Raw genomic sequence first — 27,697 nt, 5'->3', positions numbered from 1 at the left:
TCTGGTCTCACGATATTCTGCAACAATACCCGATATCGACATCAATCCACATACTTCTGATGAGCAGATATGCCGTAATCGAAGCTGCTCCAATGCCAATTGGTCAGCTATCTGAAAATGTGCAAGAAAATCGGAGTAAGGATAGCCGGCGTTATCGAGAAGATTTTGCATACAAATAGTCCTGCATTTCATCAGCTTGTGGCACTTCAGAACCATTTATCTTCAGAGTCCATAAAATGACAGTTGAAGAAGATAAACAGACGCCATCTGAGGTAAAAGATCAGCTTTTTGAACCATCTCCCTGTCGACAACCAGACAACACTTCTGAAAACATTACTGACGCAAGCAACGAACTATGACTATGATGTTGTTGTTGTGGTCTACAGTCCTGAGACTGGTTTGATGCAGCTCTCCATGCTACTCTATCCTGTGGAAGCTTCTTCATCTCCCAGTACCTACTGCAACCTACATCCTTCTGAATCTGCTTAGTGTATTCATCTCTTGGTCTCCCTCTACGATTTTTACCCTCCACGCTGCCCTCCAATGCTAAATTTGTGATCCCTTGATGCCTCAAAACATGTCCTACCAACCGATCCCTTCTTCTAGTCAAGTTGTGCCACAAACTTCTCTTCTCCCCAATCCTATTCAATACCTCCTCATTAGTTACGTGATCTATGACTATGATGTAGATTGAAAAATATAAAATATCGAATACAGCATTTCGATACTGCAATTTAGGCTTCAAATTCGTTATCAGCGACCTCATAAAACATTATACTCGTAGTTTTATTCGAATCTACTACATTTATAATTTTTGATCTGCCAAATTGGATCCCCCATTTTGAATTTTGTAGTTCTGACGTTTGATTCCTAATCAGTGACCAAAGAATCTACAAAGAACACAGTTTTGTGGGATTTTATATCCATTTTTCTATTCTGTCCAGATTTTGAAGAGAATTGGCTCATTGTGCGGTGGACTAATCACGAGGTTCGGTGTAGCGGCCATCCTGGATGTTGCTATTAGCCGGTTCTCCACAGACCCTTAGGTGAATGCCGGTCTGGTGTCCGAGGATTTGCAATGTGGAAAAAGCGCTTCGGCGCCCTTCCAGTGTTGACCGATGTTTTAACTTCTCGGTGTCAGCATGTCATCCACACTACGACTAGAATTCTGAAGTGACGTACTGTGCTGAACTGAGTAGTCAATGAATACAGGAATACCCGCTTCACTAGAATTTTATGTAAATCCTCTGATCAGCAATTCTTCCTACTTCTTTTCTTCTTGTGCTTCGCCACTGCCATTGATGAAATGTCTGGAGTCCTGCCTATATAATGTGGTTGTCATATTTCACTTGAGCTATTATAAACTTGGAATTCTAGTGTTTTGAATTGACTCAGTATACACCAAAAATCTGAACTCTCACAGTTCCTTGCTATTATGTTGATGTTATTCTGGAGCTCCTTTTCCGTTTCTTCCAATGCACCGAGGTGACAAAAGCCACAGGATATCGATATGCACATATACAGATGGCGGTAGCATTGCGCACACACGCTATAAAAGGACAATGCACAGATGGAACTGTCAGTGCGACTGCTACGGTCACAGGTTCGAATCCTGCCTCGGGCATGGATGTGTGTGATGTCCTTAGGTTAGTTAGGTTTAAGTAGTTCTAAGTTCTAGGGGACTAATGACCACAGCAGTTGAGTCCCATAGTGCTCAGAGCCATTTGAACCATTTGGAACTGTCATTTGTAATCGGGTGATTCATGTGAAAGGAGCTTCCGACGCGATTGTGGCCCCACGACGGAAACTAACAGACTTTGAACGCGGAGTGGTAGTTCGAGCTAGACGCATGGGATAGTCCATTTTGAAAATCTTTATGGAATTCAGTATTCCGAAATCCACAATGTCAAGAGTGTGCCAAGACTATCCGTTTCAGGCATTACCTCTCACCACACTGACAACGACCCGAAGTAGCGGTGTTTGGTTAGACTGTCACCGCTAACAGTGGAGCAACACTACGTGATATAACACCAGAAATCAATGTGGGATGTACGGCGAACATATCCGTTAGCCCAGTACCGCGAAATTTGTTCAAAAATGGCTCTGAGCACTATGGGACTTAACATCTGAGATCATCAGTCCCCTAGAACTTAGAACTACTTAAACCTAACTAAGCCTAGAACCGCGTGGCCACCCCGGCCGGCTCCGACACAACATTAGGAGTGGCTTTTGTCACCTCAGTGTAAACTTCTCCAGTCCTGCGGTTGCATGTTGCATCTCTTGCAAGAGCTTATGTATCTGGCGACGCAAAGCTTCCATGGTATATACGAGGGTCACTCCAAAATAAATGCACACTATATTTTAAAAATACAGTTTTCATTCTGCATGTGTGAAAGTTTTACAGCCGGCTGGTGTGGCCGTGCGGTTCTAGGCGCTTCAGTCTGGAACCGCGCAACCGCTACGGTCGCAGGTTCGAATCCTGCCTCGGGCATGGATGTGTGTGATGTCCTTAGGTTAGTTAGGTTTACTTCGTTCTAAGTTCTAGGTGAATGATGACCTCAGAAGTTAAGTCGCGTAGTGCTCAGAGCCAAGCCAAAGTTTTACAGTGTGTAGATACATCCTTCCCGCTTGTTTTCAAACTTAGTTCAACAAGTTCCCGTGAGTGGCGCCGTCACAGCATGCCTTCAAAATGGCTGCTACATATGACGTTCGTCAGAAGCAACGCGCTGTCATAGAATTCCTTTGCCGTGAAAACGACACAGTGGGAAACATCGACAAGAGGTTGAAAAAGGTGTATGGAGATGCTGCTGTCGATAGCAGTACAGTTAGTCGGTGGGCAAGCAACTTATGTGATGAAAGCTGGCACGGAAATATTGAGGACTGTCGTCGTAGCGGCAGGCCTCGCACTGCACACACTCCAGACAATGTGCAGAGAGTTAACGAATTTGTGACTGCTGGCAGGCGCATCACAGTGAACGAATTGTCACGCTACGTTGGGACAGGGGAAGGAAGTGTTTGCAGAATACTGAAAGTGTTGGCGTTAATAAAGGTTTGTGCCAGGTGGGTTCCCATGATGTTGACAGTGGCCCACAAAAAAAAACAAGAAAAACGGTATGCAGCGAAGTTTTGCAACAGTACGAGAATGGTGAAGACGAATTTCTTGGAAGAATTGTGACAGGTGATGAAACATGGCTCCATCGTTTTTCACGAGAGACGAAGAGGCAATCAATGGAGCGGCATAATGCAAATTCAGCCAAGGAAAAAAGAAAATTCAAAACCACTCCTTCTGCTGGAAAAGTTATGGCTACGGTGTTTTCCGATTCCGAAGGACTCTTGCTTGTGGATATCATGCCAAGTGTAACCACCATAAATTCTGATGCATATGTGACAACACTGAAGAAACTTCAAGCTCGACTGAGTCGTGTTCGACCACATCGGCAAAAGCGGGATGTTTTGCTGTTGCACGACAATGCACGGCCACATGTCAGTCAAAAAACCATGGAAGCGATCACAAAACTCGGATGGACAACACTGAAACACCCGCCTTACAGTCCTGACCTGGCTCCATGTGACTATCATCTCTTTGAGAAACTGAAAGACTCTCTTCGTGGAACAAGGTTTGAAGATGATGACTCCCTTGTGCACGCTGGTAAACAGTGGCTCCAACAGGCTGGACCAGAATTTTACCGTGTGGGTATACAGGCGCTGGTTCCAATATGGCGTAAGGCAGTTGAGAGGTATGGAAATTATGTGGAGAAATGAAAATATTGTTCCTAAATGATGTATCTACACACCGTAAGACTGTCAAACATGTATAATGAAAGACGGATTTTAAAAAAAAATAGTGCGCATTTCTTTTGGAGTAACCCTCGTACTAACATCTATAGCAATTCTGTCGGCTCCCAGAGCTGTGTGGCAAGCGGGAGACTGCCAGGCGGGGGACCCGAATTCAGTTCCCATTACTGTCAGAGGTTTTTCGTTTGTGGGGAGGACTAGTACGAGTGGTGCAATCAGCCTTGTGAGGCTACTCGACCGATTGTTACCGGTTTCGAGGTCAAGAAAAACGAAAACGACCTGGCAAGCGGTTTTCTGACCAGATGTCACTTTATACTGCATCCAGTGATGCCATTGGCTGTCGATGACACGGCGGCTACTCGGGTCCGAATGGCCGCTATGGCCCGAAAAGAATGGCCCGTCTAGGGCGAGTATGCATAACCTTACTTTTATATCAAATCTATGACATAATACACCGCACATTACGTCACAGGTCTTACATCCAATCTTTGTATACCACTAATCAACAAGATACTTTGCACATCTGAGCTATCACAGGCATGGCTCCGCGACTCACGAACCTTCCGCCCCCCCCCCCCCCCCCCTCTTACACCCATACAACCTTGCTTCCCCACATACCGCTTCCCCTACTTTCTTCCAAAAGAGCTTCACTAGTTCACTCTGCAGAGTAAAAATTCGTTCTGAGACCATTTTGCCTATCACCATCAGGACTGACGACATCTATGCGCCAGAATAATAATAATAATTATTACTACTATTATTATTATTATTAGTGGCAGCTGCAATAGCAGTAAAAGTACTGCCAGTACTAATTATTTTACGGCATAGCAGTGCCTGTGTTATTAGAAAGTATGATGCAAAGTTCCTCCAGACATTCATAAAATGTCCGAAGGAACATTCCATCAAACTCTTTAATAACACAGGCACTGTTATTCCTTATTTACTCGCCAACACCAGACCCTCGACTCTCAATAAATATTTTCTTCTTGTACGGGAATACATGTAACGTGTGAGTGCTGGTTGTAACACACTGACGACGGAGTGTAGAAATTTGGGTCTAGCAGTGATTCGTGCATGGATAACTGATGCGGTTAAGTCGACCATTCACTTAAAGTGGGCAATCCATGTTCGAGTCCTATTCCGCCGCAAATTTTCACTGTCTTCATTCCAATGTTGGTTCACATTCGCAATTGCGAATACATTCCCTTAACTTTGTTAGCTCATAGTCAGTATTACTCACTCGTATTGTCACTATAGACACTCACATCATATTAATATTTTTTGTGATACTAAAATACTTGTCTCTTAGGTTACTATGACGTAGAAAAGGTACTGTACACGTGAAACCACGGTCCGATGTAAGAGAGGACCTGATGTTCCTGATCGGACCTTGTTAAATATATATATAAAAATGTCACGAAACGGCTAACACAGTACACATTCCCAGTTGCATATTGCCTGCCTAACAGCTTCCAGCGGCAACAATGTCTTTCAACGCTTCTTATAATTATTGGCTGACTTTAAAAATTTAAAATGCTACCATAATCTCCTCATTAACAAGCATAATCTTATGTTACAGATTTAACACAGTAAGACAAGTATTACAATTACAAACTTTGTCCAAGTCTTGAGGCAGCGTACCCATAGTAAATGGATACAGTGTATGAGAATGAGAGCACTTAGTGATTTCTAAAAGACTTTAATGATAATTTCAATCTTTTTCTCGTTCGCATTCTTAGCGGCTATTATTTTACATAATAAATAATTTGTAAAGTATACGCTGGATTTCGATTCTCTAAAGAGATGTAAAGAAGAATTTGTCGGGGTCACCATTTTCTTAAGGCTTGTCTGAGTAGCCTTCCCCCACATATACTGATGCAGACTTAGGACAAGATTTATCCACGTACTATTGAAAATAACTTGTCAGTTGAATAATTTGTCAGTTAGCCATGGCAGATTTTACACGAGTATTTGAATCCACTGCACTTTACTTTTGAACTACAATCTAAGAAAAGAAAAAAAAAATTACGCAACAGGAAGAAACTACCCGAATGGGACAGAAATCGGTATATGTGGTGTGTATATACAGACAAACCCAAATTATTACAATTTCAGAAACAATGGATGATTTATTCAAGAGAAAACGCGTCACGAAACTGAACTCGTCGTGGACGCGTTGATACACCTGTCACTTATGCAAGCTGTTCTTCGGAGTGGCATTGATCGATAAAGTTGTTGGACATCCGCCTGAGGGATATCGTGTGAAGTCCTGTCCAATTGGTGGGCTACATCTTCAAAATCCCGAGATGGTTGGTGGGTCCTGCCCATAATGCTCCGAACATTATCAAGTGGGGGGGGGAGCTTCGGTGACCTTTCTGGCCAAGCAGACATTTGAAAATCACGAAGACAAGCAATAGAAACTCTGTGCGTGTGGGTGGGCATTATCTCGCTGATTTGTAAGCCCAGGACTGCTTCCCACGAAGGGCAACAAAACGGGGCGTAGAATATCGTTGACGTATCGCTGCGCGGTAATTGTGCCGCGGATGACAACCAAAGAGGTTCTAGTACAAAAAAAAAAATGGCACCCCATACCATCACTCCTGATTGTCGGGCTGTATGATGAGTGATAGGCTGGTGTTCCACCACTGTTCGGAACGTCTCTAGACACATCTCCGACGTGTAATATTAGTGACTTGGTTACTGTCGTATTCAATGATGAGTTCCGCTTCGAACTGAGCCCCCATGACCTGCGACTATGTATCTGGTGACGTTACATTTCAGCAAGACAGTAGCCGGCCGCACAAGGGAGAGTTTCTACCGCTTGTTGGATCGTACGGTGGGCGACAGTCAGGTTGGTAAGCCACCTCGGCTCAGGCACCTAAAGACACGCCTTTGCTCGTCATCGGGGCTCAGTTCGAAGCGGGAATCATCACTTAAGACAATCGTACTCCAGTCATTGAGACTCCAGGCCGAATGTGCGTCTGGAGACACCCTGGACAGTGGTGGGATACCCAACCCGACTGTCGCACGCCAGGCGACCTGATAACTAGGAGTGTTGCTGTGGGGTGCGATTTCTTTCCACAGCAGCTTCTCATCCGGTGCACCTTTAGAGCACAACGATGCGTCGACAATATTCTAGGCCCTGTTTTGTAGACCTTTATGGCAAGCCATCCTGGGCTTACAGTTCAGCGAGATATTGCCCACCCGCATACGACGAGAGTTTCTATTGCTTGTCTTCGTGCTTGCCAAACCCTGAATTGGCCAGCAAGGTCGCCAGGTCTCTCCCAAATTGAGGGCATTATAGGCAGGGTCTTGCAACCAGCTCGGAATTTTGACGATGTAGTGCGCCAATTCGGCAGAATTTGGCTCGATATCCCTCAGGAGGACATCCAACAACTCTATCAATCAATGCCAGGCGAATAAGTGCCTGCATAATGGCGAGAGGTGGACCAACGCTTTACTGACTTGTTTAATTTGTGAAGCTCTTCCTCTTGAATGAGATTTTTTTCTGAAACAGACACCATTTGTTTGTCTGTACATGCTCACCACGTCTACCGATTTCCGTCACATTCGATAGTTTTTTCTTCGTGCATCTTTTTCTTTTGTCTCAGAATGTACTCCACTGGCCATTAAAATTGCTACACCACGAAGATGACGTGCTACAGACGCGAAATTTAACCGATAGTAAGAAGATGCTGTGATATGCAAATAATTAGCTTTTCAGAGCATTCACACAAGGTTGGCACCAGTGGCGACACCTACAACGGGCTGACATGAGGAAAGTTTCCAACCGATTTCTCATTGACAAACAGCAGTTGACCGGCGTTTCCTGGTCAAACGTTGTTGTGATGCCTCGTGTAAGGAAGAGAAATGCGTACCATCACGTTTCCGACTTTGATAAAGGTCGGATTGTAACCTATCGCGATTGCGGTTTATCGTATCGCGACATTTCTGCTCGTGTTGGTCGAGATCCAATGTCTGTTAGCAGAATATGGAATCGGTGGATTCAGAAGGCTAATACGAAACGCCGTGCTGGATCCCAACGGCCTCGTATCACTAGCAGTCGAGATGACAGGCATCTTATCCGCACGGCTGTAACGGATCGTGCAGCCACGTCTCGATCCCTGAGTCAACAGATGGGGACGTTTGCAGGACAACAACCATCTGCACGAACAGTTCGACGACGTCTGCAGCACCATGGTCTATTAGCTCGGAGACCATGGCTGTGGTTACCCTTGACGCTGCATCACAGACAGGAGCGCCTGCGATGGCGTACTCAACGGCGAACCTGGGTGCACGAATGGCAAAACGTCGTTTTTTCGGATGAATCCAGGTTCTGTTTACAGCATCATGATGGTCGCATCCGTGTTCGGCGACATCGCGGTGAACGCACATTGGAAGCGTGTATTCGTCATCGCCATACTGGCGTATCACCCGGCATGATGGTATGGGGTGCCATTGGTTACACGTCTCGGTCACCTCTTGTTCGCATTGACGGCACTCTGAACAGTGGACGTTACATTTCAGATGTGTTACGACCCGTGGTTCTACCCTTCATTCGATCCCTGCGAAACCCTACGTTTCAGCAGGATAATGCACGACCGCATGTTGCAGGTCCTGTACGGGCCTTTCTGGACACAGAAAATGTTCGACTGCTGCCCTGGCCAGCACATTCTCCAGATCTCTCACCAACTGGAAACGTCTGGTCAATGGTGGCCGAGCAAGTGGCTCGTCACAATACGCCAGTCACTACTCTTGATGAACTGTGGTATCGTGTTGAAGCTGCATGGGCAGCTGTACCTGTACACGCCCTCCAAGCTCTCTTCGACTCAATGCCCAGGCGTATCAAGGCCGTTATTACGGTCAGAGTTGGTTTTTCTGGGTACTGATTTCTCAGGATCTATGCACCCAAATTGCGTGAAAATGTAATCACATGTCAGTCCTAGTATAATATATTTGTCCAATGAATACCCGTTTATCATCTGCATTTCTTCTTGGTGTGGCAATTTTAATGGCCAGTAGTGTATATTTATCATATAGTTACCGTTGAAAGCAAGGTGCTCCCTGTTGCTGGAGAGCGTGTATCCTGGCAGACAAGAGGTAGACGCGTTCCGTTTGTCGCAGCTTCGTCGACGACGGCAGCGCTTTCGACGAGCGAGGCCAGCTGAAGCTGAACGCCCACGACAAGACGCTGGGCAGCTACGCCTACCGCTACGTCGGCACTGACGGCGTGACCGTCGACGTGTCGCGAACACCCGCCGCCTAGCCTGCGAGGTCGCTGCGCCGGGGTCTGCACACCCGTCCTGGAGGAAACTTCCTCCTCCAGTACCAGGAACAGTGTGCTAGCGACTATAGAGGAGACAGTTATCATTCTGTGGACTTTATTGTGGTCGTCACCTACCTGCTCTTTACGAAGAACGTATCAAATCTGATCTTTCCACGCAGCGGGGATGCGGAAGACTGCAAAGGTTTACAAACGTGCCACTAAGTGCTTGCAATTTTGAAAAGATGCGCATCTGAAACTATGTGAGTAATTGCACCTAAAGAAGGTTGACCGTATATACAGATTAAAGATGATAGTAAAATTATATTTTCCTTATAAGTGAGAAAAATGAAACCATACTCTTCACAAAACATTGTTGCATCTCACTGTTGAGTTGCTATAATAATACTCTGCGTTTTCTAACAGGTATTAGTACTAAATATATTCAATGCAGTAATATTTTTGTAGCTTACTCATGTAAGAAATTATCTGGAATAAGAAACAATCATTTCTTTTGTCTATATTTGTGTATGTCATTTGAACTGTTTATGTTACTAGGGGTGGAAAAGCACATAAAATCATGCAATAAAATCTGTTCTTGTGAAAATAATGAATTATTTCTTGTGTCAAGTAAAGTTCAACTATCCTGTACAGAATTTCTCCCGTTTCTTCAAATTCTCTCATTTCTATATTCGTAACAGCAATGCCTGTAATAAATTGTATGTAAATGAAAAATGGCAAGCTGGAGCTTAAAATTTCGTCAACATCGACATGTTAGTGATGTAATTTAGCAGTGCGGTGCTCCACGGCTATAACACGTTTAATGAAACACATATTTACGTAGTTGCACCATCAGCTGCTGCATGAACTTTATTGAGGTGTCCTATTAGTTTCGGTCTGTTTCCGTGGTAATCAATCCGGTTCGAGTTTTCTCGGTGGGCGGTAGACGGTAGTGGTTTTAAAACATTTTCATTAGGTTTTCTTAATATTTGATGTAAAGTATCTGATAAGTAATTATTATTCTTAGTATGCTTTACAAACTCTATACAGAAAAGGTACTTCCCTACTTCAGAAATAATCATTAGAGTGTAACTGGTGGCTGGTTAGAAAATTGTATTAGAAACAGTGTAAGCTTTCAATACAAATTTTATCTACGTGAGAAACTGAATACATAGATTCCTAAAACCTTTTCCTCGTATAACATGTGCCTTAGGTAACATATTTAACCGCTGAGCAAAGCTGACTATTGGTTGGCCCTATGTTGGCGTATGTAAATTTAATCAAAAACAAAATTTTAAGTAAAGAAAATGAATCTCAATAAATGCCAAAAGAAACTAATTGTGTGCTCAGTGAAAACTATATAATTAAAGATCATTACCAAAACATATTATGACCGTGCGTCATATGAATGCAATCTTAGACAAATAATATCCACAAAAATTAATTACTGCTCTATTCCGAAGAAAATATTTGTTTGAAATTCCTGTACTATTCACTGAAAATTAACGTATTTGCTAGCACGATACTTGACAATTCTGTCTACACACTGTATGCAGAAGAGTGCAAGGTGAGATCTGAAATGAAGTAAAAGTGACTACATCTTGCTCAGCATGCTGTTACCTCTTTGTTTTGCGTGTGTGTCTCGAGTACTGCAGTTCTCAAATGGTTCAAATGGCTCTGAGCACTATGGGACTTAACATCTATGGTCATCAGTCCCCTAGAACTTAGAACTACTTAAACCTAACTAACCTAAGGACATCACACAACACCCAGCCATCACGAGGCAGAGAAAATCCCTGAACCCGCCGGGAATCGAACCCGGGAACCCGGGCGTGGGAAGCGAGAACGCTACCGCACGACCACGAGCTGCGGGCTGAAGTTCTCGAAAGCAAATACAAACTAGTAGATGCAACAGCTAAAGACAGGTAATCAACTCTAAATTCTTTTTGTCAGAAACAATCTGTTGCTTCGTGTGTCTTACGCCACAATGCACGCGCGATAGAAATTCAAAACTTTACTATGAATCATGGAGGTAGGTTTTACTTTAAAGAAATCGTTTTTAAGAAATCAAACTCTCATTATTGGCAGAACGACTGTACAACTCAAAAAGGCTCTAACAATTACAAAATTTTCTCATTTCAAAAATTACAGAAATACCGGTAACTTTAAAATTCCTCCAAAATCTTCTCTATTAACTTAAAGAAGAAGAAAGTATTAAGTGAATTTCCATCTCCAAAATAAAGTATTCTAGGTAGCTTCTGCCAGATTCACAACAACAGATCTCATTCTCTGGAAAGCTCAACTGCATTCTACTGGAACTCGAAAAAGAATATGTCAGCGCTACACAACAGACTGTCCAACAAGTCAACCACGGATAAAACAAGAAAGTCAAGGATCTTATTCACTACTCATGCAGTGCACTCATTTATCTTTGCCCCGGTACAGTAGAGGCGAATTATTTACACTAGCAGAAAACATATGAGAACCTACAACAGTGAAACAAAACTGAGTGGTAGGTAAAAAATTTTACCAAGGAAATATCGCCGTACCGCCGTATGTCTTCTGAAGTTATTTTATTTTGACGACTAACTTCAGCATCTCATTAATGCCATCTTCAGAGCCCTATGCACTCCATGAAACTCAGATACATCGATGCGTGCATAACTGGAGCCATCAGTATCTGGATTCCGTGAATTTGTTTGTTTAGTGCGTACTCCGAAGACTTGAAAACAACTCCATGAGTGCATAGGGGCCTGAAGATGGCATTAATGTGATACGAAACTGGTCGTCTAAGTAAAATAACTTCTGAAAACATACGGCCATTTGTCGAATTTTCTATGGTAAATACTTGTCCAGCCGCTCTTCCTAGTTCACGATGGATTAACAGAGATAGGTAAAAAAGGTTGACTACCTTGGGTCTATACAGACTGTCTTCTGTCACTGCACTATAATTTATTGAGTAGATGTAAAATTCTTAATTTGCATATCGTACCACTATATTTAATAGGTCCGTATTCACTCCACGTAATCCATCTGCCTTCCTATTTTTTACAAAACTTAATACTGTATTTAATGATTGTGACGTTACAGTGTCTACTTGTGGAACTTTATTTCAATGGGAGCTGTCGATTTCCTCATAATACCATAATTTTTTTATAATGTTTTATCCACTGTCGTTCACTTATTACGTTCAATCTTGCTGATTTGTTTATGTGCTAGATTAGTTTGTATCCATTACCTCCCTTCTATGTACATCATACTCTAGTTACTTATAAACTTATCCCATGCTTCCTCGTGTGCCTCTTGGCATTTGTTCTTTTATATTTATATGCGTCAAAGGATATACCTGTTTTATTTTGTAAATGTTTCTGGTATGCTTTTAGTTTCTCTTCAGCCTTTAATTTAACTTCTTTGTTCTATATTCTCAATCCCTATTTATTTCTTGAATTTCTCTTCTTTCGTAAAGCTTCATATGCAGTTTTACAGACTGGAATGAGAAGAAATCCTGATGACTATGCGAGCTAACATTCCCAAAGATGTTCGGGCTCACATGCGGTTCCCCTCCATCGAAATGTCTTGCCTCAAACTCGTCTAGGGGTTGAACCGCACGTGTCACATTACGCGCCCTAAATTAGAAACTTGTGACCCTTTGGTTAAATTCTCTGGCTGAAGGCAAGTTTGCGAAATATAAAGTTAATATAACATGTAATAACAGTAATAATAATATTGGCAACTAAATTAATGACTCATAAATGATGTAGGCCACACAGTTCCGATTTGGTTAGAACAATGTTTATTCAGAAAGCAAATTAATAGCGAAAGTGGTCGTATTTAGAGTTACTGTTACACTCGAGCGCATAGCCGTTTGACACAGTTCGATCACTCACAATTTCATCGCAAAATACAAGTCTAATATTCCACCCCGTTATCTTCAGGAAAAGTTGGAGTTCACACCAGGCGCGCGGCTGCCCACCGCTCAGAGACCAAGTCCCGCGACACCACACAACGCGAAATATTCTAGTCGTTTCTCTTCTTATCTGCCTAAAGACCGACCGTCCGCTTTCACGTCTGCATCCGATATGTTCACTTTGGTGTCTCCAGCCGAACTGTTCGCTTTCGCGTCTGCACCAGCACTGTCCCTCGCTTTCGCGTCTGCACCAGCACTGTCCCTCTGCCCGTCCCGCGCCGAATATCGTTCAACTGACTAGGGCAGTCCACTTCCCTGAAGCGTTCATCTGGTTGGCTACAGCTTATTCTACATCATTTTACATTTTAACATATTTAAATAATCAAAGCTTGACGACTTTCACGTTCTAAATAAAGTAACAATAGTATCCATTACATAATAAACGTTAAATTCTTTTACATAAAACCAGGACAATTACCTTCTTAACTTTGAATGTCACGGCCAGTAGCATTGCACCAACGTGCTTTATGATAAATAAATAAAGAGCAAAAGGAACTATTACGCATTGAACTTTACAACTAATATTTTATTACCTAATGATTCAATAAGATGTCATGCTGTCACCGTTCAATGTGTTTTGTGTGGAGGAAATGATGACTTGAGCTTAACTGAAAATACTGATAATTTAAATTTACTATATCTTGTAAACACATAAAGTTACAGAGTTGATATTTACAATGTTTGTCATTTTAATGATGCGCTTCCAAAGCGTTCAGATTTTAGCATACAGGTCTTCGTTAGAAAACTTGTGAATTTCGCTTTAACAGTAAATCCTAAACAATTATAGATATGATCAATACACTAGTTTTATTGGATCACCATGAAAATGTATGGAGAATAGCAGATTAAAATTACTGTGGCTTCATTCCCTGACTTACTACAGAATTAAATAGTTTCTACAAATGTTTCACTTCATGACTGATCTTAGGTCCGCCATATTTAACACTGCTACGTCTCCTTGGCCTCAAATGGCTTCTACTGGGTTTCCTATGACGTAGGTTCTCGTCTGTCTCACTCGCACACTACAGAGCTTAGACTTAAATAGACAACAGACGCCTGTGAGTTTACCCATCTCGTGGTGAATCTGCACTCTTTGTGGGAAGCAGTTCTGGAAGACAGGGTTCGTTTCACAATTCCTGAAGGCTGACTCTCTCCGCTATATACTTAAATGAGAGCGAAACGCTAGTTAACTCACAACTATTAGAACTGGACGTCCATCTGTCACGTACATCACATTGGTTTGCAGAGTATAGATATAGATGTAGATTGCATTATCTTTTCCGATTATTTATTTAAATCTGTATCTGTGGGTGTTCCCATTAGGTACTCTGTAAGTCTATTTTCATAAATAGTTCTTAATATTTCTGCTTGTACGTAGGAGATACACCATATACACAACCTCATTTATTCGTTTTTGATTTGCTATTATTCTCTTCGAGGGCCTCCTCGACGTCAGAAGCGCCTTGTTCCTGACAGCAAATTTAACCATCCGAATCGAGTCTCACAATCACAATATATCACAATATTCACTGACGAGGTTGGAAAAACACACACATTAGTTTTGCTTGCTCACTATCATTAATGTTGCTGATCTCGCAGACCCATATTAACACGAAGAGGAAAAACACTGATTTCCACCACACCACCAATCTGTCCCTTCCTAGCACTAGTAATTTGGAATACTCTTCTATAAGACTGGTTCCTAAAGTCATAACGTTTTTGTTTTGCATGTTGGTATTCCGTTTGCTACGGGTTTGTTTATCGATTGTCACTTTTTATTTGTAGTTCACCCTTGCTATTTCAGTTTGCATATTGTCGTTTTGTGATTTGGAGATAGTGGGTGGGGCTGTGGACTGTAGGAAATTAAGTGCCAAATGGAGATATCACAACATTTCCGACATATTCTTCTGTCTGACTTCAATAGCGGGGTGAAAGCAGCAGAGACAGCAAAGAACATTTGGGCCGCGTATGGAGCTAATGCCATTGGACAGAGCACGGCAAGAAAATAGTTTTCTCGTTTCAAGGAGAATCATTTTGACATTAGTGACTCTTCACTTTGAGGAAGAACCTCGGGGTATGATGAAGATCGTTTAAACACATTAATCCACAATAATCCACGTCATTGTACTAGAGAACTAGCAAATGCGATGAACTGGTATCGTTCCACCATAGTATGACATTTGCATGCAGTGGGGCAGGTTCAAAAATCGGGTGCATGAGTACCACATGCTTTAAGCCAAAATCGCAAAAATCGGAGTGTTATCATATGTTTACCTATGCTTGCTCATCGTCAGTTGGCTGTTGAACAACGGCGACCATTCCTGTCCTGTGTCACTGCGTCAACAAGAAATGGTATATTTATGTTGACATAAGAAAAACAAGGAAAACAAAGAAACTGTTCAGCCTAAACAGAGCATCAATTCCCCGTACAAAGACCTGTGCACATCCTCACAAGATAATGTTACGGATATGGCTGAACAGTGACGGTGTGGTGTACTACGAATTGCTTCCTCTAGGTGTAACCACCACTGCTGACATTTAGTGTCAACAAACACGAGACGTCTTGTAGACGAAATCCAGAAAACAACGACCAGGAAGACAACATGATGCTACTCCACGGTAACGGGCGCTCCCTTTTTGCTAGACTGACAAGAAACACTATACAGGAGTTGGGCCGGGAAATCATTCCTCACCCACTTTATTCACCTGATCTAGCGCCCTGAGATTTTCAGCTTTTCCGCTCTCCATCGAAAAACCTTCAAGGAACTTCCTTTCCGGATAAAAACGCGCTCCGAACATGGCTCGACATGTTCTTCGCCTCAAAACCACGTGATTTACACAGTAGTGGAATGGAAAAGTTACCCCAGCGTTGGCAGACTGTTGTAAATAGTGACGAAGAACATATTGCTGATGACTAAAGTCTCTATTATGCGTATCTGTTGTGTTCATTAAACGTATGGAAAAACGTTGCGTACTCATGTAGACGGCCGGCGTGGCCGAGCGGATTGAGGCGCTTCAGTCTGGGACCGCGCGACCGCTACGGTCGCAGGTTCGAATCCTGCCTCGGGGATGGATGTGTGTGATGTCCTTAGGTTGGTTAGGTTTAAGTAGTTCTAAGTTCTAGGGGACTGATGACCTCAGATGTTAAGTCCCATAGTACTCAGAGCCATTTGAACCATTTTTCGTACTCATGTACCAATTCAACACTCCAATCCCTCTTCGAACAGATTTCCCGTAAATAAATAACAAAATCCATCATACTGCAGTCCACGCAACCCAGAACTATTTTTACATACCATTCACTTCAATATACAGACATATTATAAGTAAAGAAGTTAGGAGAAGAAATATGTTCCTAGGAACAGACAATAAACAAGAAATATGTACAAAAATCATGGCCATGACGACTTAAAAGTTACACAACACTCACTTACAGGAACACTAAAAGAAATTTCGCCCTCAATCACTCAGTGTTTACAAACTTCGGTTCATACGCTGTCTCTTCACTTTCTGGTGTCAGATCAAACCTGTAGTCAAATCCATCACTTCTGTAAAACGTCTGTCATTAAACAGCAAACCATACCTATTAACACAGTTTTCCTTAAACAACTTCATCAGTATTCACACACACACATGCCTTGAAGATGAGGAGAGATATACCGATAAAGACAAAGCTGAAAACCGAGAGTAGAATCCTAAAATCGCAATCAAAGAAAACAAACGACAATAAGAAAAGAAAGACTTATTTCTCCAGGCGTAATAGAAAAGGTAAACTAATCCTTCTCGTTCCACCAATCTATAACCAGTCATATCCAATTATGTCTTATAATCACCTTTGTTTCGGATAATCAATTTGTTATTTAGATATGGCTCTTATGACCTGTCACAGTAGCCCCTTGAAGATTTCCACCGACATTCAAGAACCTACACCTCATGCAGTCAGAAATGGTCAGGTGGGATGCTCCCATCAATAAACCAACTGTTCTTACTCCTCTTGATAATCATTTATACAGTCTCAGTCTTCTGAGGGAATTCATCCACAAATCATCCAAATCATCCTACACAACCACTCTCCCTGCAAACATTCTTCCACAAAATCTCTTCAACATTTCTGCGATATACTCGCTGTAGCGCTTTCAGCACCAGCTAAAGATTTCCACACATTACACCCCTCTAAATAAACTTCTGCATACATTAATTTTTCTGAGGTTACTCCTCAACTTGAAACATCGACCACCAGACAAGATGCCTCCCTGCATCAGCTTCTACTTGTGGCAAAAACTACCGAACATTGTTGCATCATAGGACAAGACCGCAGCTAAACATGAATTATTAGAAGACAGAACTTGCGATGGTTACGCTGTGATTCCCTGTATCGGTTGAATACTGAGAAACTGCATATGCGACTAATACTCCCGTCTGGCACCGAGCGAGTTGGTGCAGTGGTTAGACACTGGACTCGCATTCGGGAGGACGACGGTGCAATCCCGCGTCCGGCCATCCTGATTTAGGTTTTCCGTGATTTCCCTAAATCGCTCCAGGCAAATGCCGGGATGGTTCCTCTGAAAGGGCACGGCCGACTTCCTTTCCTAATCCGATGAGACCGATGACCACGCTGTCTGGTCTCCTTCCCCAAACAACCAACCAACCAACCAACTCCCGTCTGAGCCGTAACGATACTTTAATCACTCACGAAAAGCATTGCCTTGCGAAGTTTGGCTAATCTTAACATTTCTGCTATCCTGCTCGCCCAAGCAGCAATTTCTCACCGTCTTCAGCACTTCGATGCTTGAAGCAGAAAAGGGGGGGGGGGGGCTCAATCTCCTACAGATTACGATATAGCAGCTTCCCAGCTAGTCTCCAGATGAAATATTTAAGTCAAATCCTCTCTTCTGTATCCTGAAGCTGTCTTAGCCGCCGTGTCCCAAGCGGAAGTGTATGCTCTCCTCAACCTCCCACCGAAATAGGTAGTTCTCTATCGATACTGTCTCTTTTCTCCGCTCCACAAGTCTGCCAGTTCTTGTGCACCGGTCAAATCAATACTGCAAAATTCTGGCCAATGTTCTTTACCTTAACAAAACAACAGTTTTCCCTCCTTGCAAAAATTTTAAGGCATTAACCAATCGCTACTCACCAGGGCTTTCACTTCTTGAACATTCTGAGTCACCTTTCCGTCTTCAGCCAGTGTTGTAGCCAGTCCGATCACCTCCACATAAGCACTTCACGGGATTTGGTGTCCACACTTGCTCTATTCTGCTAATTGTTTGGGTTAGCCAATCAGGAGCTCTCTTACAACTTTACAACTTTTTAAGCCAGGAATATTCACCTTGAGTGAACTAGCGCCAGAAATTGGGCCCGGTGCTTTTTCAAAGAGAAAAGAATTCCTGTTTGAAAAGCAGCCTGGCCACTTCTCACAGAATGCTAAGATTACTGTTTCTCAGTGACTCTTCTTTGCCTAGCATTCATGGAAGGAAAGTTTTTTTACACAAAACGAAGTTCTTTCGAAGTTTCTTTTGCTCAGATGCCGGGATGCCGCTGCTTGTAAAAACTGAGACTCTCTGCGAGGAAGACAACTGGCTGGCACCTTGCCGCGCTCAGTGGCCGTGCGTTAGAGGCGCCATGTCACTGACTGCGCGGTCAGATGTTTGAGTCCTCCCTGGGGCTTGGGTGTGTATGATGTTCTTTGCATAAATTTGTTTAAGTTAGTTTAAGAAGTGTGTAAGTCTAGGGACAGGCAACCTCAGCTGCTTAGTCCCTTAGAAATTCACACACATTTGAACATTTGGCTGGCACCAGACCTCAAAAGAAGTCGGGTCTGTGTCTGGTACCCGCTCTTAGCGATCAGCTTCCTTTGAGCTTTCGTCTGAAAAAGGTAGACCGCAACACCAGGGGTGATCCATCTGAATACCATGTCACTGGCCTGGCCTGCAGTATGCAGCTAGGCTCATCTTGTATCCAGCTGATATACAGGGTGAAAAGTATTTAAACCGACAAACTCTAGGAGGTTGTAGGAGACATCAAAACAAATATTTTTCCCTAATGTCATTTTTTCCTATGAGGATTATTTAAGCCGTTGGAGGCCGTATTACGCTCTTGAGTTGTTAGAGGACGTATTACGATCTTCATTTGTTAGAGAGCGTATTACGATCTTCAGTTGTTAGAGGGCGTATTACGCTCTTCTGTTGTAGGCAACTGCTGTCCACCAGTGTAGTAGTGCATTTTCTTTGTTTACTCATGGAGCGATACACCTGGAGTGAGTACGCTGATATGGTTGGTGCTTACTACGTAGCGCACTATAATGGACGAGTTGCACAGCGGGTTTATCAATAACAATATCCTTATCGCCGTATCCCGCATCATACGTCCTTTGCTGTTGTGTACAAATGTCTGCGTGAGACCGGGTCATTTAGCAGATTACCTGGACAGGGACGCCGTCGCACGGTAAGAACGCTGCAATTTGAGGAAGCTGTCTTGCAGCATGTGGAGCAGGATCCTTCAATCAGCACTCGTGCAATTGCACGTAACATGCGGACGAATCAGACGAATGTAAGAACAGTCCTTCGAGAGAAATTGTTACCTCCATTTCACTTACAGCGTGTCCACAAGCTGGAACCAGTTGATTATCCACCCAGAGCACAATTTTCGCAGTGGTACCTGGAACAGTGTGAAATGCTTCCTACATTTCCATCCTCTGCGTTTTTTACCTGTAACCTGTAACCTCCCCCTCACTTATCCACCTCAATGGCAGTGAAAAATTAAACCGCGTGCACCTAATGGAAATTTGGGAAAAGCAATCGTCACCGAAGTGAATTTGTCGGTAAAGAGGGAGGAAAGGGTTACATCTAAATGAAAGGAAAAATGCAAATGAAATTGGTGGAAATTAATTTTAAAAAGGGGTAAAGTTAATGAAGAAAGTAAATGTGCGATCGTTGCGTTAACAATTAATTGGCGTTAATTAGATATCTGAGATTTGGGGAAAATTGCGGTCGCCAGTCCTATGGACAACTACTATAATAACTGAAAATGAAAGATTAATGCACATATATTTAGCACTAAAAGCGTGGCAACTGAAGGTTGACACGTGCTGTGTGAAAACTGAATGTTTGTCAGAAGTAATAAATTTCGCTACACTCTGACTTAATTTAGCAAAAGAATTAATAAAACCGGAAAATTGAAAGTTAATTTAGTGACTGAAATTAATAGTGAACTTTGTTTCTGAAGCACTACGAAATTCAATAAAATAATGCTAGTCTTGGGCTACCTCAACAATCATTTCAAAAGCTACTTGAACCTACGTAATTGAGAAATAAGAAATTTAACTGTGAACTTGAATTAAATGATTCCGAACAATTAACAATAGTAAAATTTAGTACGTACCAAGCTGAGCTGCAGTCACAGGTAAGATAAAATATGGTAACAAAACTCGCACTCTTAATTTGTGCTTGTGTAATCTAAATATTGTGGCCAGCTATGAATACTTTAACTGGACTTTGAAATTAAAGCTGTAAAATCGAATGATACTACTTTAATGCTGGCGTTTGAATTTCAACGACACTCGGGTTCATTCCGGAAAAGGAAGGGACCCTGCTTGGTAATGCAATTGGGACAATGAGCAACAAAGGTTCATGCTACGTTGCTGTAATTTAAAGAGTCAAATGGAACAATTTTAAAAGCTGAGGTCTGCCATACAGTTCTAAAACTTTACGTGCTTCCAGTCTTCCTTGTTGGTTGATTGAAGGTTTGAAGTCGTCGCTGTTGCAGAAGCTGGATGTTGGCGCGACTTCTTCTCGACACGGTCACCAGGCGAAACGGGCTCTTGATGTGCGCCAGCTAATGCTTCCCGTCCGCGACACCGTGTCAGAAACTATCATAGCAAGTCGAGCGCAATTACATGCTGCCAAACCCCGAAAGCGCGGCAACTCGCGGGAGCGTCACACAACACACCTGCTCCGCCGCCCTACGCTAGCCAGACTCCCTTCTGCCCGCGCTCCACGCGGCAGAGTTAACACTACCAAAGATCCTAAACACTTTGGTTCTCCACACGACCTATCGATGTAATCGTTCAATAGCATAGTTTTCCCTAGGCAAGACCCAGCGTAAAAATACAAATAGTATTTACAAAACAGACCAATTATACATAAATGCATTTATATAGTAAAACAGTTACAATATATAAAGACGCAGAAATGTCATACCTTCAGGTAACAAAATAAAGAAAAAAAATTATAGTACAATAGATGGAAATAGGAGGATATGCATTTCCGGCCTTACATACCGATGAAGCAACGTTCGGGCTTGGTGGAGTCTTCAACATGCACAATTGGCATGTTTGGAGTTAGGATAACTCACATGCCACAGTTACTAGAGCTCATCAAGTGCGGTTCTTCCTTAATGTGTGGGTCGGTGTTGTTGGGGACTGTTTAATTGGGCCGTATCTGCTACCTAGGCCATTAAATGGCAGGCACTATTACAATTTTCTCGCCAGAGCATTGCCAGAATTGCTGGAAGACGTCCCGCTCCCTACAAGACAACGCATGTGGTTCCAACACGACGGGGCGCCAGCACATTTCAGTCGTCGTGTGCGTCGATTCCTGGACCGACGGTTCCCAGAAATGTGGACTGACAGAGGTGGTCCTGTACCATGGCCTGCTCGATCCCCAGATATGTCCCCTCTGGACTTTTTTATGTGGGGAGAGATGCTCAACCTTGTTTATACAACCCCTGTTGCATCAGAAGAGGATCTGGTTGCCCGGATAGTAGCAGCAGCAGGAACAATTCAGGATACTCCTGGGGTTTTTGCCCGTGTTAGACAGAACAAGATCCGACGGTGTAACCTTTGTTTACGTGTCAATGGAGGCAATTTTGAAAATCTACTGTAATTGAAATTGGGTTGTGTTAATGTGTTGTCTCTTGGTCATAAAAAAATGGAAAAGTGTTTGTTGATTTAATTGATTTGCCGCCAGAGTAATCTTCCTCTACCGGTTTAAATACTCCTCATAGGACAAAATGACATTAGGGAAAAATATTTGTTTTGATGTCCCCTACAACCTCCCAGAGTTTTTCGGTTGGAATACTTTTCACTCTCTACAGAGAAAATTACAAGCAACTCTTTCACCAGGAAGAAGAAGGAATTAATATAGAAGTAGACGGCGTACTCCTGGAAGTCCGTGGAGTTAAATACGAAATCGTTAAGGCTTTTGTAGCGACTTGTCGGCAAATTGCCCGTTAGCTTGTATCTCGAGTTATTCGGCCGACGTTATTTGATGATTTCTCTGACATTTCGCATCACCCTCCATTGCTGGTGGTGGACTTGAGTGGAGCTAGCGGTCGGAGATTATGTGTATTTGGCATGCAGAAGTCCAAGAGCTTTTCGGTCGCCATTAACGCTGCGGGCCTCCCCTTGCAACATGTAACGGTCATTCGCTGCAGCACGGGAATCCGGGATCCGTTCACCTTGAGGCTTTTTTATTTCTTACAGAAACTATTGTCTTGTTTGTGAATTCCTTTAGCTTCCCTGAACAAGCGGGTGTGATAGCTATTCTCCACAGCCAGAATTTCCGGGTCGGCGAATGTTACTATGTGGTCGCTCTCACACAGCGCGTGCTCTGCCACGGCCGATTTCTCCACCTGCCCCGACGTGCAGGGCCGCTAATGTTCGGTGATTCTGGTCGGTGATCCTGGTGTTGACTGGTCGCTCAGTCATTCCAACATAGACTTTTCCACGTGTGCATGGTATGCAGTACATTCACGATATTGCAAGTGGGTATCTTTTCTCCTTCGCCGCGGACCAACTTTCTGCCCTACATTCCCGGAGTGACGGACAGAATCAGCTGTATATTATGCAGTCACGGTATAAAGACTATTTCTAAACTGACAAAGAATATCGAAGAGAGTCTCAGATCGACAAAGGAGAATAGGGGCCTACTTGCAAAGTCGGGAATATCATCACCGAACGGAGGCAGCATCGGAGGTTGGGGCTGGTGAAGAAATCGCTCGTGGCGGAGCACACGCTGTGTGAGACCGACCACATAGTAAAATTTTGCCGACGCGGTAGTTCTTGCTCCAGGGAAGAGCTTTTACACCTGCTTCTTCAGGGAAGGTATAGAAATTCTCAAACATGACAATAGCTCCGACAGAAAGGCTGAAAGTCAATGGATCCGGGATTTCCTTGGTGCAGCGAACGACCGTTGCAGATGCAAGGGGGAAACTGTAGCGGTAATGAAAACGGAAAAGCTCTTGGACGCTGGCGCACCAGGTACATTCAATCTGCAGCCGCGAGCTCGACTGCAGTCCATCACCAGCAGTGGAGGGTGAAAACAGACGACGGCCAAAGAAGCACAGACAGGAGCCAACAGGCACTTTGTCACTGACGTTAAACATTAGGGTCTTTAGTGATTATCTTAAGTGAAGGTAATAAGGTTCAATCAACTTATGAATAGCACATTACACATACCTGTCCAGCAGCGTACTTGACGGCAGCCCAGTTATCACACCAAACGCTGGGTCGGTATGACAGTAACTAATGCGGTCTGGCAGTGTTCACTCTCCTCGGAGCCTCCACATACGGCTAAGTCAATTTCGATATTTACTCGGGACGGGAAGTCATCTGAAAAGATGACGTGATGCCAGTGATGTTTCCTGTGTTTCGTTGGACGCGCCACCGCCGGAGCATTTCGGTACATTTCTCTCTGTTGCTGCATCAAGTGAAACCGCAACGATTGCAGCCGTACTGAGAGTCGAAAGTGCTTCAGGCGTCGTCGCGCTGTTTTTGAAGATAGTTTTCTTGCTGAAAACGAGTCCATTTCCTGACTCGAGGAATGCAATGTTGGTGCACAACCTGCACGGTCGAGCGAACAATATGTGTGCCTCCTCGGGCGCTAGTGACGTGCAATATGTGAGACCGTGCGTAGCGCTGGATACGACCTTTCTGCACTCATAGATTCCACATCTGCCTACGGAGTATCGTCTTAGCTGTGCGACTGGATTCGTGATTTCCTGTCAGAAAGGTCACAGTTCATAGTAATGGACGGAAAGTCATTGAGTGAAACAGAAGTAATATCCGGCGATCCCCAAGGAAGTGTTATAGGCCCTGTATTGTTCCTGATCTATATTAACGACGTAGGAGATAATCTGAGTAGCCGTCTTAGTTTGTTTGCAGACGATTCTGTCATTTACCGTCTTGTAAAGTCATCAAATGATCAAAACGACTTGCAAAATGATTCAGATATGATATCTGTATGGTGCGAAAAGTGGCAATTGGTCCTGATAAGGAAAAGAGTGAAGTTATTCACATGAGTACTAAAAGAAATCAGCTAAATTTCGATTACGCAATAAGTCACACAAATCTGAAGGCTGTTGATTCAACTAAATACTTAGGGATTACAATTACAAATAACCTAAATTACAACGGTCACATAGATATTATTGTGGGTAGAGCAAACCATAGACTGCGATTCATTGGCAGAACCCGTAGAAGGTACAACAGGTCTACTAAAGAGACTGCTTACACCACGCTTGTCCGCCCTATTTCGGAGTATTGCTGTGCGGTGTGGCATCCGCATCAGGTGGGACTGACGGATGACATCGAAAAAGTACAAAGAAGGGCAGTTCGTTTTGTATTATCGCGAAATAGGAGAGATAGTGACACAGATATGATACGTGAATTGGAGTGGCAATCATTAAAACAAAGGCGTTTTTCGCTGCGACGGGATCCTCTCATGAAATTTCAATCGCCAGTTTTTTCCTCCGATTGCGAAAACATTCTGTTGGCACCCACCTACATAGAGAGGAATGATCATCACGATAAAATAAGAGAAGTCAGATCTCGCACAGAAAAATTAAAGTACTCGTTTTTCCCGCGTGCCGTTCGAGAGTGGAACGGTAGAGAAACAGCTTGAAGGTAGTTCATTGAACCCTCTGCCAGGCACTTTATTGTGAATAGCAGAGTAATAACGTAGATGTAGATGTAGATACGCACGATAACCGTGGGATCCCGACCAACATGAGCAGCACTATCATTTTGGAAAATCGGGTTTTCTTGCCGGTAATACGCGTCGTACTTGCCACTCTAACACAAAATCCACTATGGAAGCGGAAAAGAATGGACAAGTCCCATTCTTAAACGTTCTCGTTAAGAGAAAGGCGAATGCCACTTTTGGTCATAGTATTTTCCGAAAACCAGCTGAAGCCGACGTGTACCTGCAAGCCCGTAGGTGCCATCCGGCGCAGAAGAGCATGGTACTCAAAACTCTGGGTCAACGGGCACGAACTCGTTCGGAACCAGACAACTTGACTGCTCAGCACAGCTCTAAGGAAGGCCACTTCCAACAGTGGCCGAAACGTCGGACAGGTTTATAGAATGAGAATGCGGTCAACAGCTCAGAAGAATTTTATTGATACCTGCAGTCTGAGTTCTGCAGAAACGGATATCCTTCCAGAGATATTCATAAGGCACTGCACCCTGCTTCTCCGCCAGAGCGGTCAGTAGAAATACAAGCAGAAGCAAAGAAGGTTGCTTTTTTGCCATGCGTTGGATCAATACCTGCCAAAATCAGCAGAATTCTTCTACGATATAACGTCAAGGACGTTTCCTGTCCACCAACCAAGATTAAGGTTCTGTTAGAGAGAGTAAAGGATGATTTGGGCCTACAGAAAATGAGCATTTACCACATACTGTAACCTCCTTCTTACTAATCGGCCTATCCTGCTTGCGATATAAAATATGACCGTGGATCGTGTGTATGCCTAATGGATTTTTACTAATTGGATAAGGCTATCCTCCCCCGAAGAAGTGATACCGTTAAGTAGGAGGAAAGTGTGCGACCGACCCTTCTGACGGAAAGCCTACTAAAAATAAAAAGTAATTAAACCGAACAGGGCTATAATTTGGAAAATGAAAGTTATTTTGTGCAATCACTCACGAACAACACTGGACAGAAAGGAGTACCATTGATCATGAATCCAAAAGTTACACTAATGAACGAAGAGGAAGTGATTAACGGTCGCCAGCCCACTAGGGCAATTTACATCCAGAATCCTGTACAAGATGATGGGAAAGAAAAGACATGTATTCTTAAACACTCACGTGGCAACTAAAGGTTGCCACGTTTTTTTCGTTTTTTTTGTTTTTTTTGTTTTTTACGCTAATTTTAAGTGAGTATGTAATGATAAAGAAAACTGAGAAGTCACTCTTACGTTATGTTTGGCATAAAATTTTGAAAAAGGCAATCGAGTAATGATTTGAAAATATGCAATTAAACTGTGTGTTAGTACTGAACTTCGTTACGTGAACAATGACTTTCAGTGACCTCAGCATAAAGTCATCAAAGAAATTTAGAAAAAAAGCAAGTACTTTTTACTTTGCCGTTACTTATTTTGCAAATTGGATTTCATATTATTATCTGAACAACTGAGCCCTTTTTACTGACTTGAACAGAATTAAATACTGGAATACGTACCAAACCAAACAGCCATGTGCTCCAAGCTACATGTAAAATAACAAGCTACATGTAAAATAAATAAAGCTTCCGCACTCTTAATTTGTGCATGATTTGGATTTCTTCCAGTGAGTGATTCTCAAACTTGAAAAATGAAATTGCTTTACTTTAATCATATACTGAAGCCTCTGTTGTACAACAGTTAACTGAAAGTAGGCTGAGGCTAAAATTCTTAAAAGAGAAATTATTCATTAATAAACAGGCTATAACTATTCAATTTGTTTCTTATGACACTCAGTTAGCATAATAGGAAAGAAAAGGAACAAGGATCCTGCTTGGTAACAATGTCTGGGGGCAATGAAGACACAATCGTCCTGAGTTTAACTGATTATTATTTAAATAAAGTTCATTAATCAAATCACATTCAATTGTGATGCTGTGTTAGCCGTTAATACTTTCTACCAATGAACAGTCTTACTTCAATGCTGTGCATACGACGAAACTCGGATCCGACGATGAATCTGTGTTGCTGGATTTGCTGCTGTTCTTGAAGACGGTAGCATATTGTGGAGCCACGGCTAATTATAAGGACGGGCAATCGTAATTAATACAGTCTCTTCCGCCCGTCCACTGTCCGTACTCCTGCTCTAGACATCTGGCCGGCGCGCGTACGTGATGCCGCCGAAAATGGTACACTCTACTGCGAGAGCGTTAACACCACACTTCCGCACACTACAAGCGCTGGAACCCGTCTCCCGCTCTCTCCGCGCGCTCTGCGCAACAACCCCCTACCCAAAGATTTTACAACGCACAAGCACTGCTATTATCGTTGCTAGTCGATGCAAATAACAATTCCCTTGGCTTTTTCCCAGAGCTTATAAGTTTCACAGGTAAATACAATGAAACGTCAACAGGCTTCTACGTAAATGTACACATACAGTGAGGCAATGTCCTTACTTATTAAAAGAAAGCATTCAATTACAAATATTTACATACAATTCAAAAAAAAGTTATATACCGCTAGCAGGTGCCATGCATCCTGCATTTTCGGTGTTACAATACCATGTTGATGTGGCGTGTCATATATCGGCCAGAGCACAAGGAACGTTGACATCAGGTGTAAGAAGCACCAGTGATACATCACACTTCTAAGTCAGCAATAGCGGACACTTGTTTGAAACTAAGTCGTTCGATGAATTACGATAATGTCAAGATTCTGGCACAGTCATCCAGATA

The 27,697-nt window shown here is 43.0% G+C and overlaps 1 protein-coding gene across 1 annotated transcript in view; it reads left to right on the top strand.

Annotated features, from left to right (window-relative positions):
- LOC124712071 (extensin-like) overlaps window positions 1-9,465 on the top strand; it is a 145,463-nt gene extending 135,998 nt beyond the window's left edge. Inside the window, exon 5 of the mRNA XM_047242365.1 lies at window positions 8,920-9,465. Coding sequence (XP_047098321.1) covers window positions 8,920-9,061 — 142 coding nt within the window. The 3' untranslated portion in view covers window positions 9,062-9,465. The remainder of the gene's footprint in view (window positions 1-8,919) is intronic.
- The last annotated feature ends 18,232 nt before the right edge of the window (window positions 9,466-27,697 follow it).

Source organism: Schistocerca piceifrons, chromosome 8, assembly GCF_021461385.2.
Source record: "Schistocerca piceifrons isolate TAMUIC-IGC-003096 chromosome 8, iqSchPice1.1, whole genome shotgun sequence".
Lineage (NCBI taxonomy): Eukaryota > Metazoa > Arthropoda > Insecta > Orthoptera > Acrididae > Schistocerca > Schistocerca piceifrons.
The sequence above is the reverse complement of the archived record's forward strand: the minus strand, read 5'-3'. Positions and strand labels throughout refer to the sequence as shown.